At 42.0% G+C, this 17,667-nt stretch overlaps 1 protein-coding gene across 2 annotated transcripts in view; it reads right to left on the bottom strand.

The window, feature by feature from the left end:
• The window catches only part of LOC145414692 (retinoblastoma-like protein 1), a 55,117-nt gene extending 45,026 nt beyond the window's left edge, over positions 1-10,091 (bottom strand). The window contains exons 1-2 of one of the 2 annotated variants that reach the window (XM_080284213.1): positions 9,928-10,091; positions 2,868-3,010 (exon numbers count right to left, since the gene is read on the bottom strand). In XM_080284213.1, coding sequence (XP_080140339.1) covers positions 2,868-3,010; positions 9,928-10,062 — 278 coding nt within the window. In that variant the 5' untranslated portion in view covers positions 10,063-10,091. Of the gene's footprint in view, positions 1-2,867; positions 3,011-9,654; positions 9,711-9,927 lie in introns of those variants that run through there. The other variant, XM_080284212.1, reaches the window with a different exon arrangement.
• Positions 10,092-17,667: the final 7,576 nt, after the last annotated feature.

Raw genomic sequence — 17,667 nt, 5'->3', positions numbered from 1 at the left:
ATGCCCTAAAGACATATGAGTGTGAACAGTTGTAATGTAGAGTTGTACATAATATTTACATACGTAAGATTATAATTGTTCAAAGTGCACCAAAGACACATAACAGTGTACATACTGTAAAAATAATATATTTTTGGCTGCTGTTACAAATAAGAGCAGAAAACAAGACCCTCTCCCTGCCTGCATTCAGTAGCGTGCCCCTGAGTAACGTTGACGAGCGACTACCTCTCACTTACCTCTCACCACCACCAAGTCTGCAAGCAATTTGGAGAATAACATAAAATTCTTTGTTTTTTTCAGCTACTCTGATCCATTTATGCATGTTTTCCCTGATTTCATAACACTTTATTTTTTCCGTAATAATCCGTCCCACATGGATGTAAAATTGGAAAGTAGGCCACCATTTAAGGGTTAAAGTAGTTCTTTCTTAGACATCCCCTGTTAAAGGGTTCCCAGAGGGATGCAATGTAGTAAACAATGACACAAAACTGGCATGCGATGAGCTTGAAAATACACATTCTTCTATACATTTGCTCCTACAAAATCTGGTACTACTTCAATTAGCAGCATCATGAAATGAAACTATAATATGTGTGTGTGTGTGTCCATCAATGAGCATACTGTAGACTTAACAGTCCATTCCCAGAAGTCTGGCAGTTCCATATACCAACACATGTCACCACTTTGGCACTACCACCACAACCTACATTGAATACTGTATATGCTAGGGTTGTTTCATTCAGGACTGATCTTACAGTATTAGCAAGGGTGTATAGTATTTGTGAGGTCAGTGTTGCAGGTCAGTGAAGTTTATTATGCTACTGCACCTTAACAAACAGAATGTCATGAGCATACAGTAAAACTTTTTAAAGGAAGACTAACTGCCTCTCATAACAAATTTATAATATGGTACCAGAATTTTAAAGTTTACCTGCAAACCAATTCACTTTTCATGATTTAAACAACTTACAAAATGTTTTACTCAATCTGCAATGAAATAGCAATTAAACAGACAGCAATTAGGTTTTGGGTCCATGATAGGTACCTTTCTTAGGGCTATGGTTACTCAGTTTGAAAAGGTCTGACTGCTTACTTGTTGACCTTGTGCCTGTCTTAAAGGGGTTTTACAAGAGAAATAATTTACATTAAAATTTAAACTGCTTGTATTAAACTTGATAAGATCATTCTAGTCACTGCAAAATGATCATACACAGATGAGGGAAACGTTTAACAGTTAAGAGCTAAAATGATCCAGATTAACTCCAACTGACGGTGAAGTACTGAGTACTCTTTTCTGGCAACCACCAAATGATTCTATTCTGCTGAAGGAAATCCCTATCAAAGGTTGCCACTGTTCTGATCCAATACTACTTACAAATGATTAACAGTCACGTACAATAAACCCTCAATATACCAAACCCTCTTTTAACGAATTTCGGTTTTAATGACCACCTTGAGCTTGCAGAATGTTATTTTCATATAACGAATTTTGTTCAGTAAAAGAACGGATGCGCAGGAAACACCAACTAGCATGGTGTCCACACACACACACACACACACACACACACACAAACCTGCGCTTCTTTGTATCCCGCAGAATGCTGCAACAGTCTCTGGGTGACCACATCGTAAGAGGAGCCATCAATAGAGCATTTATTAAGAAAAAGAGCCATTTGGCCCTACCTGTATGTTACTGCGTACAACTGTATAGCCAAAAGACGCTCCATATTCGTTAATCTTTGTTCAGTAAAAGCCACAATGCCTGGGAAATTAGCGAACTGCATGGAGTTTGGCTTTAATGTCAAGGGTCTGATACCAATCAGTTCATTATATCGGGGATGTAGTGTATTTTGGGTTAAGTGCTTTTTTTTTTTTGCTGGTTCTTTTGCTAAAAAAATATATATATACATAAATTACTGATACTATTGCAATGCAACATCACCACACCAATTTAAAAGCTCCCTAATATACTAAGATATTACAGACAATGGTTATTAGTTCAGAAAGGAGTAATTATCATAAATACCCCAAACAAGCTACGGTATCTGTTACATAAAGTGGGATCCTATATACATTTTTCTCCTGCATGGTTGCACCCTAGAACATTACTATTGCACTACAGAAGAGAACACAGTGCTTACTAACTACAAAAATTAAAAACTGCAGTTATTCTATTGATAATTTTCAGGTAGACATAGGACTGCTTCTTTCATCATTCATCATCATCTGGAACTCCTTTCCCACCCTAGGGCAGGGTGAGTAGCAATGTCCAGACAGCCCAAATTTGCCCAGTCCAATAGGCCATGCTTCCACTCACCATTCAGGCCCCCAGAATCCTGGCTCTATCTGATATACCAAGAACATTCACCATGTACTGTAGCTTTACATAAACGTATCTGATAGTCTCTTAAAAATTACCATATTACTGTATTATTATTTTTACCCACCTTTGAGCTGATTCAGTGACTTTGTAATAGTGTACAAAAGTGAGTTTTCAAGTACGAAGAGAATCCACCAGTAATTATGGAAAATACGATTATAAATGGAACAGGTTAGGTTGAGATAAATTTGTTAAGGTCAGCATAAAATAGGTTAGAATTGGTTGTTAATTTAGGATACATTAGGTTGTGTTATGACAATTTAGGTTTGGATAAATAAGCATTGACAAGGATAATTTTGTGCAAAAATGGCATTCTAAAAATCAGTGAAACCTGAAAACCTACCCAGCAAATGTTTAGAGAATACCACAAAAAGCTTTGGTAGAGAAAAATACAGAAGCAAACTGCAAAATAAGGTCATCCAATGTCTATTTAAATATTACAATTCTATTTACACATTATGTACAGTACAGGAAGATGTGTCCTTACGGAAGATTGCAGTGCTGCAGCATTCGAGTGAGGGAGACACAGTTACCCTGGATCATGTTGCCTGGTCGTCCTCCCACTGTGGGTACAGACCGCCGCCGACAGGCTGCATACAGTGCACAAGCCAGCCATGGTAGCTGTTCCCCCTGCAACAAAAACAATATAGTCAGAGATAATACTGGATAAGAGTATTGCAATCTGATGAACCAACTAAATATTAACATTACTGTATGGCCACCACATTTAAAAGAAATATGATATAAAGAAAGCTGTCTAAATGTCAGCTGTTGACATATTGTACATCTCTGGAAAATCATATTTCTACATCATCCACTCACTTAATGTAGTGTTGCCTACTTCTTCCTTCACATTTATCATTGTTTTTGTGTCTGCCCTCTTCTCTTCCTATTTCTCTCATCTTTCCTGTTACTTTTTATTACTCTCTTTCCTTCTCAGATGGCTTTACATTGAGTGACAAGCCCAATGGTTTCCTGCAAGCCAAGAAACCATTTACAATGCTGGGTGGTAACCATACAACCAACCATACATGTTCTGTATGTGTCAACAAGTGGGCTAGCGGAGGGTTAGTGCCCCCTCCCCATAAAACAACTACCGGTAACTCAAATGGACACCCCTTATAGGATTATGGTGTATGGCTATAGACAGGCAGATAGTGGTATTTGCTCTCTATTCGAAGGCAGCATTATTGTATGTTCTGTTAGATATTCCTACAACAAGGATTTGTATAATATTACCATGTACAGCATATCTCATTTTACATCTCATGAGGGTTCCCTTCTGAAAAAAGCTGGACTCGACCCTGTAGTTTTCTAAAAGCCTCAATCTCAAGACTTGGGATGGGCATCAAGCTGATGTCTGCTGCCCACCATTCCCATTTTTTTCTCTCCCACCTTTGACCAGCACTTTACCAACCACAACACCCATTTTCACAACAAACACTGTGCAGCACTCCCTCTGGCATATCATATGGTACGGTACCATACCAGAACTCTAACACCCACCACCAACCCAGCCCACTTCTCTCCACCCAATACTGCTCCAATTACTGCTTCGACGACTGGTACCAATCAACCTGCAACACCCATAATCACAAGGAGTTTTTACCTTACTCAGCTCTGAGACCCATCACTGGTCTCACCCATTCTTCTCCACCAAAGCTCTGCAGTCCCAAAAGAGCAGAATCAACACGCCAACCTCTGCATCAATACTGCTGATTTTATGGCACATTGCTTTCATGGGAATAATCTGAAACAATCTGTAATGACTTGATCACAACTCCAGCCCATCCCACCACCACCTCTCTCCACTCACCTTACTAATCTCTACTACGATGTGAATATGCAGTATAAACATCTGCCTTGATTACCAGCCAACCCATAACAATCATATACAGCATGGATACCGGTACTTTCATCACAGCTAGCCACCCACCATCATTCCCAACAATCCTGCCCACTCATCTCCATCCACTCCCATCCAGTTGTGAAATACTGAATCAACGTACTGTATATTAAGAACCACTGCACTAATAGGACTGATTTTGGCTGCAAACCTTTGTAGGCATGGCCTGCATTTACTTGTAGGCTACTGACCTTAACCCCTAACCGCCGGCTGACGTGTATAGTAGTCACGATTTTGGGCGTGGAACAATGCTGGTTGACGTGTATAGCCGCAAGGGTCTTCCCACTACCCTTTGAACTTTAACCTATCCTTACTCACCAACGGGACCACCTAGAGACATGGGGATACTTTCAATTGAAAGAGGAAGAGTTGGTGATTCTTATGAATCTTTATTTTTTTCTCTAGCTATTATAGTTTGGCAGATATTAGAGTTTAAAGTAAGGGTATTTTTTTCCGTCACAGATATCCCCCGTAGGGAGGAGCGTGCAACATCGGAAACCCCCAGCGTGTAGGGGTTAATCAGTACCAGGTATGATGGATTTAAAGGGACTCAAAAGACTCGAACTGTCAAATATACAATATTTATACATGGCATACCATAAATAACACTGTACCAACAGGGCTGATTTGGGGCGTAGGCTATGCCTTCACAAGCATGACCTGAAATGATCATTGCTGACAACCTGCTGAATCCCAGGGATTTTTATTTTATTTATTTATTTTTTTAATTCTTGTCATCCCCTTAAAATTAAATTCTGGTTAGCATAAAATTTTCAAACTGGAGGGGTTAGATAAGGTACTGCCTTATTAAACCCCTTCACTACAAGAGGCCTTTTCAAAGTTGAATAAAATAATCGGGTAACTGCAAAAATAATCCAACAAGGCGACCTGGATTTAATGGATTACAACTTCAGTAATGACCTTTCCTGTGAACGTCTCCTCACACTAAACCTTCTTTCAGTCAAAGGTATGGTAGCCTCCTAAGGTACAACCTAAATCTACTATTATCTACAAAATATTCCCTGGTCCATTACCTAACTGCCCAACTGACCTACTCATTACAGTTCCTAACACTAGTACCAGAAGCCACGGTTACTAAATATGTGCTTGTGGGCCCTTCGGGCCCCTCGCACTTGCTCCTGCAGAGGGCTCTCGTGTTTATGTGCTGTTCTAGTGTAACGTTGTCACTTGGATTTTTTGCAGCTAACCAACTGATCGTGTTATTTGCAGCTTCAGAAATGGAACCCAAGTTATCCGAATGCAAGTCCAAAGTACTTTAGTTGTACCTGTGGGCAAAAAATTCTACGGAGATCCTATGCCGGGCACCAGGAGCAGCATTTTTTGGTCAAAATGTGATCGCTCATTAAATAGGCTATAGTTAAAGTTTTTCAATCATGATGGGACCAAGTTTTTTCACATCAGCAAATTTTTTGCAATTTCTGTGCCAATTTTGGTGTGATTTGAATAAGTAGTTTCGGCTGCCCAAAATACACACACATGCACGCACACACACACACAGCTACTGCTATAGTATATTAGATTCAGGGCCAACACTGCAGTACTGAAGTTAGATACTGGTATTCTTTTCCCATCCAACAGAGAAGTGAACATAAGAACATAAGAAGAGAGGATAACTGCAGTAGGCCGGTTGGCCCATGCTAGGCAGCTCCTAGAAGAGTAACTAAACTACCAGAATGAGATAAGGATAGCAAAGAAGAAGGCTCTCCCCCGCCCTCCAAACCCTCCAGCCGAAGCCGGCAGGAAAAAGTCAGAAAGAACACCACGCCAAAATCATTCAATGAATCTGAGTGACAAACTGATACATCGCTATCAAATACAACTAATCCAAAACACCAATGAAGTATGGTACAGAAAACCAACTACCTCTGTCAAAACATCTGGTAGCTATAAGCAACAGACCATCTAGCTGGAGTGCTTATATTCATGACTTGGGCCCGTAGAGCCACAGTCAGAAAGCTTCGTGCAGAAAGTGGCCCTACCTTAGCTATACCATGTACTGTCCTGGTATATATGACATGTAGCTCAGTTAACCTAAATGGCTTCACACAGACACATAATAACAGCTTGAGTGGACTGGAAGGTCATAAATGGACCCGAAATATTGGTACCCTAAGCTGATGTGACATCCTGACTGAACACAGAGTTGCACTGATGAACCAGAATGGACCTAACTGATCATGCACAGCCCTAAACTTATCTGAGTCAGACTAGATGGATCTGAATTGATGATAAATTATCTTAAAGGATATGAATGGACCTAACCCACTCTGGGTATAACTGGCCTGAATGGCTTCGAATCAAGCCTACGTGGAAGTTAAGGACCTGAAGTGACCACAATAACCTAAACTGCCCTAAACATAACTATATCATAGTCACAGCATTGATACCCCTAAGCAGAACTAAATGATCCTATGCTGATCTAACTTGCATTGCACTGAGTGTGATGAGCCAGTTAAAAAAACAGACAATAATTCTGTTCTTGCTACATTCAGACAATTCTATTCACATTAGGTTACCTTTCATACTAAAAAGATTTAGATAATGGCTTCAATGACACTTTCATACCTAGGGATTCTCTAGGCATGAATATCACCATCTGGTGGTAGCAAGAACAAAATATCATAACTATACTCTAAGACAATTTTACTGAAAGGCTTAAATGACATGAAAGGACCTAACAATCTGAAACTTTCAGTTCTCATGCTGGACAATCTAAATATAGCTTTCATTAACCTCTGTGCCATGAGTCATATCGGTACCAGAATGTTATAATTACACTGAATAATATCACCTAGCTTACTCGGAGCAAAAATTGCACTGCCCAATGTCATCAGAGTGCAGTAATTAATGCACCATCAACTAGACAACTTGAAATAAGAAAAGGGATTCTGATTGCTGTGACTAGGTCTGAACATGGTTAAGGTTTCATTCATTCATTCATTGCCAGACGCCATGTATCCCAATCGGGGTGGCCAAGGGCATAGAGTTAATTGTTTTACAGGGAGGGGCACTAATCCTCCACCAACCCCACTTGACATGTAGGGATGCCAACAGCATCTGGTGTTCCCAGGCAGTCACCCATCCAAGTACTAACCAGACCCAACGTTGCTTAATGTAATACCACTGACACCTCAAAGGCTTTTGAAATTCTGGTACTTCTAATTACCAGTGTTCTCAATATCCATATTCTTGCTGTGCTTTCATCTGTAATTTCTTATCTGGTCATTCTATAACTGCTGCTGAAGATAGACACTTATCCAAAGCTATCAATAGCAGTTTCTCAGGAACCTGTCCTCCCAACAATTAGCTGAAAGTCCAGAGCTGGATACAATGGCATAGCAGTCTCTTCCAGAAAGTCTTTTGAGTTTCCACGAGAGAATGCTCTTCCTTCCAGTACCCTAATCAATTACTGTATTTGAGCTGCACATCTAGCATCATCCACTCACAATGGTGATCCATCCATCCATTGCCAGACGCCATGTATCCCAAACGGGGTGGTCAAGGGCTTAGAGTTAATTGTTTTACAGGGAGGGGCACTAATCCTCCACCAACCCCACTTGACACGTAGGGATGCCAACAGCATCTGGTGTTCCCAGGCGGTCACCCATCCAAGTACTAACCAGACCCAACGTTGCCCACTCTATATTTTCACTTGCTTCTCTGGATCCACCACCACAGAAGTTAAAATACAGTACAGTACTTCAAAATCATGACCGAGGCTATGGGATGGCCTATCTGGTTTTATTTGTCTACTGTGGTGGCATTCATCATCCACTCATTTGATGTAGTGCTGCCTACAACTTTTACATCTATAATTCATTCTCTTTGTCTATCCTCCTGTCTTAACACTTCTCCCTTTCCTTTCTATCACTTTTTATCAATCTTCTTTCTACTTCCCAAAACCCTACACAGAACAAACCTAATGGTTTCCTGTAACCAAGAAAACCATTTACAGCACTGGGTGGGAACCACATAACCAGAACACAAGGTGGTGTAGAGCCTACTGTGGTGCCCCTGCTAATTAGGTGCAACACTGCAAATGTGGTGTCTATTCAGGAACCAAACCTCCACATTCTTCCCAACACTTTGCTGACAAGAGGTGCTGCCAACCTAAAGCAAACATAAGTTACTGCACAGGATGGTCCTACAGGGGCAGTTGCTTGTCTGCAGTTGATGGGTCTGCTCAGCCAGAGAGACTGGGACTGATCAACAATAACAGCCTGTATACTATTTCTTACTGGGTATTCATGGGAAAAACAAAAAATCCACTTTCCAACCAGCCAAAATTTTTTCAAAAGAGTATCCCATAATTAATGCATACCAGACCATTATCTCTCAATACCCTTAAGGTGTCTTTCTCCCAGAATCTAAATGGAAAGTTAACGAACTTTCCTTGCAAAACCAGCTTCCCTGAGAAGGGTATGCTGAACTGACTCAGTTTCTTTAACACTTCACGGTTTCTTCTGTTTAAAGTCCTTTTTATCCTGTGAGGAGTACACCTTTCATGGGGGAGTTCAACAAATGCAGCTCTTCTAAACAGGCTGGGATCAATTTTCCTCTTATCCACTTCCCTCCTCCTACAGACTCCCTACACAGCAGTGTTGCATTTCTCCCCCTCTCCTATTGCTGGTTCAGTGACCATTACAAAGAACTGCCTGCAGTGTCTGGTTGCATCCCTCCCTCATTATGACAGGTGCACAGAGCCCATAAATTCAGTAATACAATCACCCCTTTCTGTTCAATGCAAGAGTTAGCTAATCAGTACCGGTACTTGCAGTCCTTCATATATGCATGTGGTGATCTCTTCTTTGATCTGTATTTCCCTATGCCTATGACCTGTCTTTAAAATTCAGTGAGTCCAGGCATCTCAATATTAATTTTTCTTTCATCTTGGCATCATTCTGCTCAACTTTTCCTGGATATGACTTTTTACAGGCTTGCATTTTTTAAAAATTAAAATTAGTTAATGACCTGGATTAGCCATGATGAACTTGTTCACAATTACTTCATACAAGCAAATCAATGGTCATTTCAACTTTTTCTTTTAGAAGTTATGGTAGGTAACAGCAAACTACCTGAACCAAGTGACAAACCAGCAAATTATCAGCAGTTTCTGGAAGGTGTTGGGAAATATTATAAAAACTATACACACACCGTAACAAAATACTAACTTAACGGCTCCCCAGTAGTGCTGATTCTAAATACTTCCTGTACTCCAAATGGTTTCAAAATATACGGCAACTATTTTCAAGCTCTACCTAGTAAAAAAGCCATCCATGGGTAATCTTCATCTCACGTCTTAATAAATCATTTTAAGTCTTCTGATTCTTTAATCTGGGATACCTACCGGTAAAAATCCTTCCATATCTTATGTTCTTTAAGTCAGGGCTCCGCCCCAGCCCCGCCGGGGGAACTACTGCTCACACTAGTCCCCCAAGATCATAGCTTAGCGCCTTCGGCGAACGGCATTCAATATTGATATATCTGTTTTTCTAATGGCTACTGATGTATGCTCATACCGAAATCTGGAAAACTAATCTGGGCACCCTGATCTCACCCCTATAACTTGGCAGGCAGACGGAGAAACAAGTGCACGAACCAAAACAAACCAGCCTCTTACCTCTAACGTGTATTTTACCAAGATATTTTCATAATTTGTCCACGCTTCATCGGCCGTCGCTTGATCTAGATTTAAATCTAACGAGAGATCATTGTATTTCCTTCTCACACTCGAGTGTAAGTCCACTTCACTCATGTTTAGCCACTTCTACTCCTAACCCAGCACATTCCCACCTCAACAAATGATACTACTAGAATGAGAAGAGTCGGGCGTGTGGCGGGAAAGACTGATCTTACCACACCTTCATCATCCGCACTGAAAACTAAACACCTCCAATCTTTCCTCGTTATAAAGTGGTATTTGGCATCAATTGGAATTTATTGCCTCAAAACTACTTCAGTGAAAGTTATGCTGTTTACAAAGGCTAGTGACGTTCCACCAGAACACAGAATAACGAAAAAAGATATTTGGGCGTTGGAAATGGCGGAGGAATATTAAAGTGCCTGTGTTTTGGCGGGAGAGTGATACTAAAGGCAGTGGCGTCGGCCCTCCTCCCTTATTTACAAACACCGCGGTCAAGCTTTCCCAAGTAACCTGCGGTTGTCCCTTTAAATACGAAGTTATAACCGTTTTTCCAAGCGATTTAAACACTGTTTACGCTGTACTTACACTGGTTAGAATGACAACTTTCTTTTTTAAGATTTATATGGTTCATCTAAACTGTGCCGCGATATCTGCCGATATGATGAGTGAATTAAAATAATTTGTGCAGCTAAACTCAACTGATAAGTTGAATGCTACTTAGAAGAAATAAACAGTAATAAAAAGGTTATTTGCATTTCTAATGTACTGTACAATTTCATTTAAAATGGAATCTTACATCCCATGAAAGACGGATACAGACACACTGATGACAGAGAATGCAAACCCAAGCCTTGTTGTATAGATGTACCGAGTAGCAGCTGGCTCTATTTTGGTGTTGGAGTGACATCTTCCCGTGGTGGCACCAGTCCAGTGTAACCCTGCTTTGGCCATACATTGTAGTAGCCTGAACAAACTTCCGTAACCAGCTACCTTCAGACGATTTAACTCAGCCTACGACATTTCTGTTATGCTACGTGCGCAGAGCTCAACTCCTCGCTCTCTGAGCACGAGCGACTGGTCTAGAGCATGTAACTAGAGGAACAGGGCATAAAAACTCCGGTCAACCAACCTTACACGTATATTACCACAAAGATTTACAATGCTGGACACAGTACAATGTACAAACTAGACACACTAATAAGGTCACAGTGGACCCGAGTCGGACTACAGGTGACTGGGCAGCTGAAGGTGTCGTCCAGGCGTGCTCTCTCGCAGGAGGCACGGGACCACCGTCAGGGGCCGGGTCGTCCGGTGTGGTCTGCTGGGCGGTGTAGAGGGAGGCCTTTCCCTGGTGGGGTCTCGGTAGGTGTGTCGACCCTCAGGACTGGGGCCGAACAGGGAAGGGAGCAGGCGTGCTTTCCTATCCCTGCTCCTGAAGGAGGACTGCTTGTCGGTTTGGCTGAGAAGGTCTCGTCCGGGAGACTTGCGGGCGCCCCTGGGTGGCTGGGGGATGCAGTCTCACATTGGTCGAAAGGCTGTCAAGGGCTGCCTGCAGCATCTCTTCCTCTGGGAGTCTGGCAGCGAGGGGCAACGTAGGGGCGCTGGCTGCAGCGAGTGTATCTCCAGACTCATTATGGGGCTGCTCCAGATCCTCTCCAGCTGCAGCTCCACTGGGGGGCTAGCTCTCTGGGGAGAGTGAGAGGGGTGTCCCACTCGGCCTCTGGAGGGGTGAAGCGAGCAAGGGACATTACCCTTAAGGGGCGACACGGGTGGCGGACAAGGGAAGGACAGTAGCTGTTCCCTCCCCGACGGGCACTGCCGCAGTTCCGCTGGACCCTGGGACAGCAGGTGAGACGAGGACAGTGGCCGTCCTCTCCCTGGCGAGTACAGTGGACGCCGCCGCGGTCCTGCTCTGTGTGAAGGCGGCAGATGAGGGAAAGACATTGGCCATTCCCTCCCTTACGGGCACAGTGGGCTCCGCCGTGGTTCTGCTTGTGCCTACAAGGATAGGTGAGGGGAAGACCGTGGCTGTCCTCTCCCCGGCAAGTACAGTGGACATCGCCGTGGTCCTGCTCCAGGTGGAGGCAGTAGATGAGGGAAGGAAAGTAGTTGTTCCCTCCCTGATGGGTACAGTGGACGCCGCCTCGGTTCTGCTCCCTGTGGGGGCAGCAGATGAGGGAAGGACAGTGGCTGTTCCCTCCCCGATGGGTACAGTGGATGCTGCCACAGTTCCACCTTGCCCTGGGACAATAGGTGAGAGGAGGACAGTGGCTGTCCTCTTGCCGGTGAGTACAGTGGCCATCGCCGTGGTCCTGCTCCCAACGGAGGCTGCAGGTGAGGGAAGGACAGTGGTCGTTCCCTCCCTGGTGGGTACAGTGGACGCCACCGCGATCCTACAGGGGGTGGTAAATGAGAGGTGTACGGTGGCTGTCCTCTCCCCAATGAGTATAGTGGCTGTCGTCGTGGTTCTACCTGGGACTTTTGAGAAACAAATCCCACCCCAATCCTAGCTAGTGATGGTCTGGCTCGAGAGTAACGCGGTGGGTCAGCGTACCTCCCATGGGCTCCGTTGAGGGGAAGAAGGGCACACGATGGCGGGGGCCCTTTCCGGGACTCCCTGTGGTCTCCCCTTGGTGCTGGCATTTTAATTTCAAACTGTTGGGCTTAGATACAGCCTTCACTAACCCCTCTACCACTAGAAATACTTAAGTTGGGTACAAATTAATTGTGGTACAAAGCAAAAGTAGTTCATTATTAGAATATAAGGCCCTTCAGTCAGATGACATTTTAATTTATTCTTGCAGCCATTAGACAGTTTTAATTAGCTTCTGAGAGACGACTGGTAGTGATGGGATTAGAAACAAAATTTATTAAAATCTACTGCAACAAGGTCTCAAGTACACGGAATATAAATGTATGCCTGGTAGCGAGATAATGCAAAATACGTCATTGAAATGAAGGGATCGTGAGGAAGACTGGCTAGGAGTATGCATAAGTGACCTGGTTTGAAAGAGAGAGGGACAGAACAAGGCAGAGAGATAAGGTGCCAGATTAGGACTACTGTTTGTTGGCGAAGGTGATGTGTTGTGTGTAGATAGGTCGTTGTTGAGCAGGGACAGAAATGTCTCGTTGTTGAGTAGGTACTAAACGTCTTGTTGAGTTGGGATGGAAATGTTTTTTGTTGTTGAGTAGGGATAGAAACGTCTTTTGTTGCTAAGCAGGAGCAGAAGCACAGAAACGTCACCCCTTACAGGATTCGGCTTCTGGAAATTCTTGTACAGGTAGTCAGGTACTGGTTTTCACATTGGGTTCGCTGAATCGCTGTCATGATGGGATCTTTTTGAGATTAGGTAAGTTTCCACCCTATCACAGTGTCCTTCGAATGACTCATATAGGTCTTTGCCAATTCAAAATGGTGCAGAATATATCCATCTCAACCGCTAGTGCCTGTCGTTCGATATGCATCTGCTGCAAAAGCTGCTGTATACAGTACTGTCTTTGGTTTCTCTGTTAGTTATATGCCATAGGCTCCACTCATCAACACCCATAGTACCTCTCTCCCAAGAAATAAGACTACTGTAGGTCATAAGCTCATTCTCTCAGATACAATCCTGACTACCAGCTCAAAATGTGGACAAACTGAACTGTACATCAGTTATAAATGGAGGGTACTATGTTATGAACAGAAATTTCAGCTCATACTATACAGTACCACACTGCTGCAGCTTGATGCAATGCAACTGGACTATTAAAAACTACAGTACTGGCATTTAATCTTAAGTATATCATACCATATTCCATCTTATGCTGTTATTTTGGCCTCAGGCTCGCACAGGTATGAACCTGGTGGACTGCATGAAACCGGTCACTTCAGCTGGGTTCTCCCACATATTTTGTTGAGGTTTATACTGAGAAAACGTTATGAGAGAGATGCATCAGATAGATGTGTTGTGGCAAGAGGGGCTGCATTACAATGAGGGCAATTGCAGACTGTTCATGAGTTTTGCATTGGTATTGAAGTGGAAAGGGTGGTGATGACATTATAGTCTGGTTAGGTAGACTTGTCACTCTCTAGGAAGGGTAACTTTTGACCGAATGTCTGGTGGGGTTGATGAAGGATGCTTATTGCCTGGAGGTTTTGAATGACTGTGTTTGTATATATACAGTAACTGCACAATGTTGGGTGGAGGAGAAGGGATATTCTTGAGGCATTGTAAGTAGTGTTGGGAATTTATGTATTTGATTCTTTGTGTTGGAGGGTGATTTAACATAAAATAACAATGAAGGAATGGATCCTGTGCTGAAAAGATAATTTGCACTCCTCTAATGTTCATGTGGTCCTTGACTGGCAGTGCTTGATATTTATGGTCTCTGTACATCCTTTAATCATTCCTAACTTGTTCACTATGATGTTATTCAGGTGATGTAATCAAAGAGCATTCATTGTAACTCCCCCACCTTGTAGAGTCTCTCCTAATCTGAATCACATCCATTTATGGTTCCCTGGGCTACACAATTGCTCCCTGGGTTGCTTGTAGGGGCATTGCCATTGTATTTGTGAACCAGGAGCTAGATAGGACTTGGGGTTTCCAAGTACCTCACTAGTTGTTGGATTACCTCATCAGCTATGCAAGGATTCAAGGCCTCATGCTAAAGTGTCTAAAGTATTCTCAGAAACAGAGTATAAGTTATTCTCTTTGGAGGGCCCAAGATGTCACTGGAAGTAGCGTGAGTTCTGCAAAAGCAGCTGGGGAAGTGTAACAGCTAGCCTGGTATGCCACATTCTGTCAGAGGTATGCGAGAGGAAGCAGAAGTGAACAAAACAAACAGGGTTGTTAGGAGCAGACTTGGTGGCAGAGAGGATGAATAGTTCTCTACATGGTAGAGGTAGGGCAAGTACTAGTGTCTCATGTGTGGTCTGCATTTTTATTTTCACTCAGCAGGTAAGTGAGATTAAGCATGCAGCAGAGAAGCTTGTACGGTCAAATACTAATGTTCATTCACCTCATAACTCTCTTTCATCACTCAACTCACAGATGCTTGAATGCGATATGGTGGTTTGAGGCATATAAGATCATTCATCTGTAGGCATTAATATGCAATTATGTCCACTATATATCATGCAAGCATCTATGAATCCAGAAACGAGAGAGACTGGGAGGGCAAATTTCTGTATTTCACTGTACCACTCCACCTGGTCTATGACTGGTCAATGGACTTACAACAGTTTTTATCCTGCATACTGTAGACTAAACTTTGTGGAGGGGTTCCAGTTAAAACAAAGATAAGTGAGAACTGATTTTAAGAACAATCACTCAAAGGTCAAAGTCACAGGGAAAGGTCAAAGTTCAAGGTCACTGAACAAAGTCAAGTCAGTTTTGATCTGATTTGAACCTGACAGGAGGGTTAAAGATAGGCAGAGAATGAAATGCTGTACTGTACTTCAATTTTGAGAGTAACCTGAGGGGGGTTAAAGTCACAGAACAAAGTCAAATATTTGGACCACTGACCAAATGGTGAAGACTGCTGTTGCACTCTCTAAGTGCTCTTCCTTGTTATATTATGGCATGACTGAACATAGGTCTTTGTTTAGTAAGAACTATTATTTGCTGAGACCAAATAAAACTACAACATGTGACCACCTGTCTTTCCCTAAGCAGCATTATGTGAGCTATAAGCCTCAACCACCCCTTGGAATTAGACCCCACTGGGCCTCATCCAACTGGAGTACTTTCAATTAATAGATCACCAGGTTTCTAAAAACTGTATGATGGCAATGGGGGTTAACAAACTACATCAGCAGACAGACTGCATCAGAGAGCTGATCCTGATGCATACCAGGAGGTAAAGGATGGGCCATAGGGTACAAAAGTAATGTTTTGCAAGCCCCAAAACCACTTTTCACTAGTGTCAAGTGAAATGAGAAACTCCAATAACCCGATCATGTCTTAGATAGATCTGCTGAAAGAGTGGATTCCTACTGCATTCCATACAGGATGTGAAAAACAGAACACTCACTCTGAATGTATAAACAAGACACACTACACTGGAGAAAGTTCATATGCCTTCTGATGCATTTACACTGGAGACAAGAGGCAACATATCTTCTCCTAAGCTCTTGAGCCCAAATATTTTAAATAGGCTTGAGCCTGACGTGGAAGTTGAGTTTGAGACATATCCAAGTCTAGGCTCATGGCTTATTGAAGTTGGGCTTAACCTGTTCAACTTGACCAAATGCTGAATCAAGGCTTATATCAGACTTCACAAAGTTGGGCTAAATCAATGACTTGGGGAAACTTTTAACTACAGTACTTCAAAATCAGCCAATCACACCACCGAGTTTTGGTGATAAACTTCAGGAACATGACAGATAAATACACTAGGCTTTACTGAAACGTTATGCGATTGGAATCTCAATGAGTTGTCATAAAATGCAGACATTTTCCTTACTTCAACTTGGTTAATTCACATACCTGAGTTTTTTAAATATCAGAAGTAGTACGTAAGCCTAACTTACCACATTCAGGTGTTGGGCAATGCAGTACAACAACTATATAAGAAATACATTTGCATGAATACAGTTTTCAGTGTAATACTGTGTTGTGGTATCAGAAGTGGAGAACCGCCTATACCATATTTTTATGTTTCCCGTGGTGAAGAAGAGTATCCTACAATATAAGACTTATATAGTATAAGATTTTAATAATATTGCTGTATTTATTATGAGGTGGAGGGATGGAGTTGAGAGGTATATGAGGGAGGGGGGGGTGAGTTGGGGGGAGGGGAGTCAAATGGTGGGTGACAGAGTGACTTGGAGGCGTTTTGTCTGCGGCCACCCTTTGCGGGATTAGGGCGTCGGGCTATAGATAGATAGATAGATAGATAGTATTTTATCATCATTTCAACTGAGAAAGATTGCTGGTAATGGAACTAACATAGTTTGCATTATTACTATATCAGTACAGTAGTGATGGATATACAGTATAATGACTCATAATCATTGTAGCATAGTCTATGTTGATTCAAACAGTACAGTACTGTACATTTTCCAATATTCATGGAGAGCTTATACTGTGCTGTAAATGAATTGTATAATATAGCATATAATAATTTATTTTTTTTTTTAAATACAAGTACTAGTGAGTAGAAAATGAATGGCAGAATGGGGCCTAAAATTCAACAGGCTATCAGAATAATTAATCCATGTAATAATGTATGCCAGACTACAGCACCATTTTTACAAACAGTGATGAACCACAAAGAATTGTTAAACAGAGGACAGTATATTATCCTCTAAACACAAACTAATAGTGAGTAGAAAAAAAATGGCAGACTGGGGCCTAAATTATAATGCATTCAACAGGCTACCAGAATAGTTAATCAATGTACTGTACTAATATACACCAGACTACAGTACCACATTTATAAAGTGATGAATGACAAAGAATTGTTAAACAAAGGACACTATATTATCCCCAAAATACAGACTATATTGGACAATATAAAATATAGTAGTATAATAGGCTATGTATTAATAATACTGAAGTCATATCAAACTGTGCATAACAATGTAATGTTATAACCTATAGTTGCAGTGCACGACTCTGAAGTTTATGGTATTGTGCCCTGGCAACCTCCCTGTCAACAGTGCATCAGATTTCGTGTATACTGTACTGTAATATGATACGCATAGGAAGCAGTTGTCAATATTATCTG

Source organism: Coenobita brevimanus, chromosome 100 (assembly GCF_032717465.1).
Source record: "Coenobita brevimanus isolate Jiangsu-jjx chromosome 100, ASM3271746v2, whole genome shotgun sequence".
Lineage (NCBI taxonomy): Eukaryota > Metazoa > Arthropoda > Malacostraca > Decapoda > Coenobitidae > Coenobita > Coenobita brevimanus.
The sequence above is the reverse complement of the archived record's forward strand: the minus strand, read 5'-3'. Positions and strand labels throughout refer to the sequence as shown.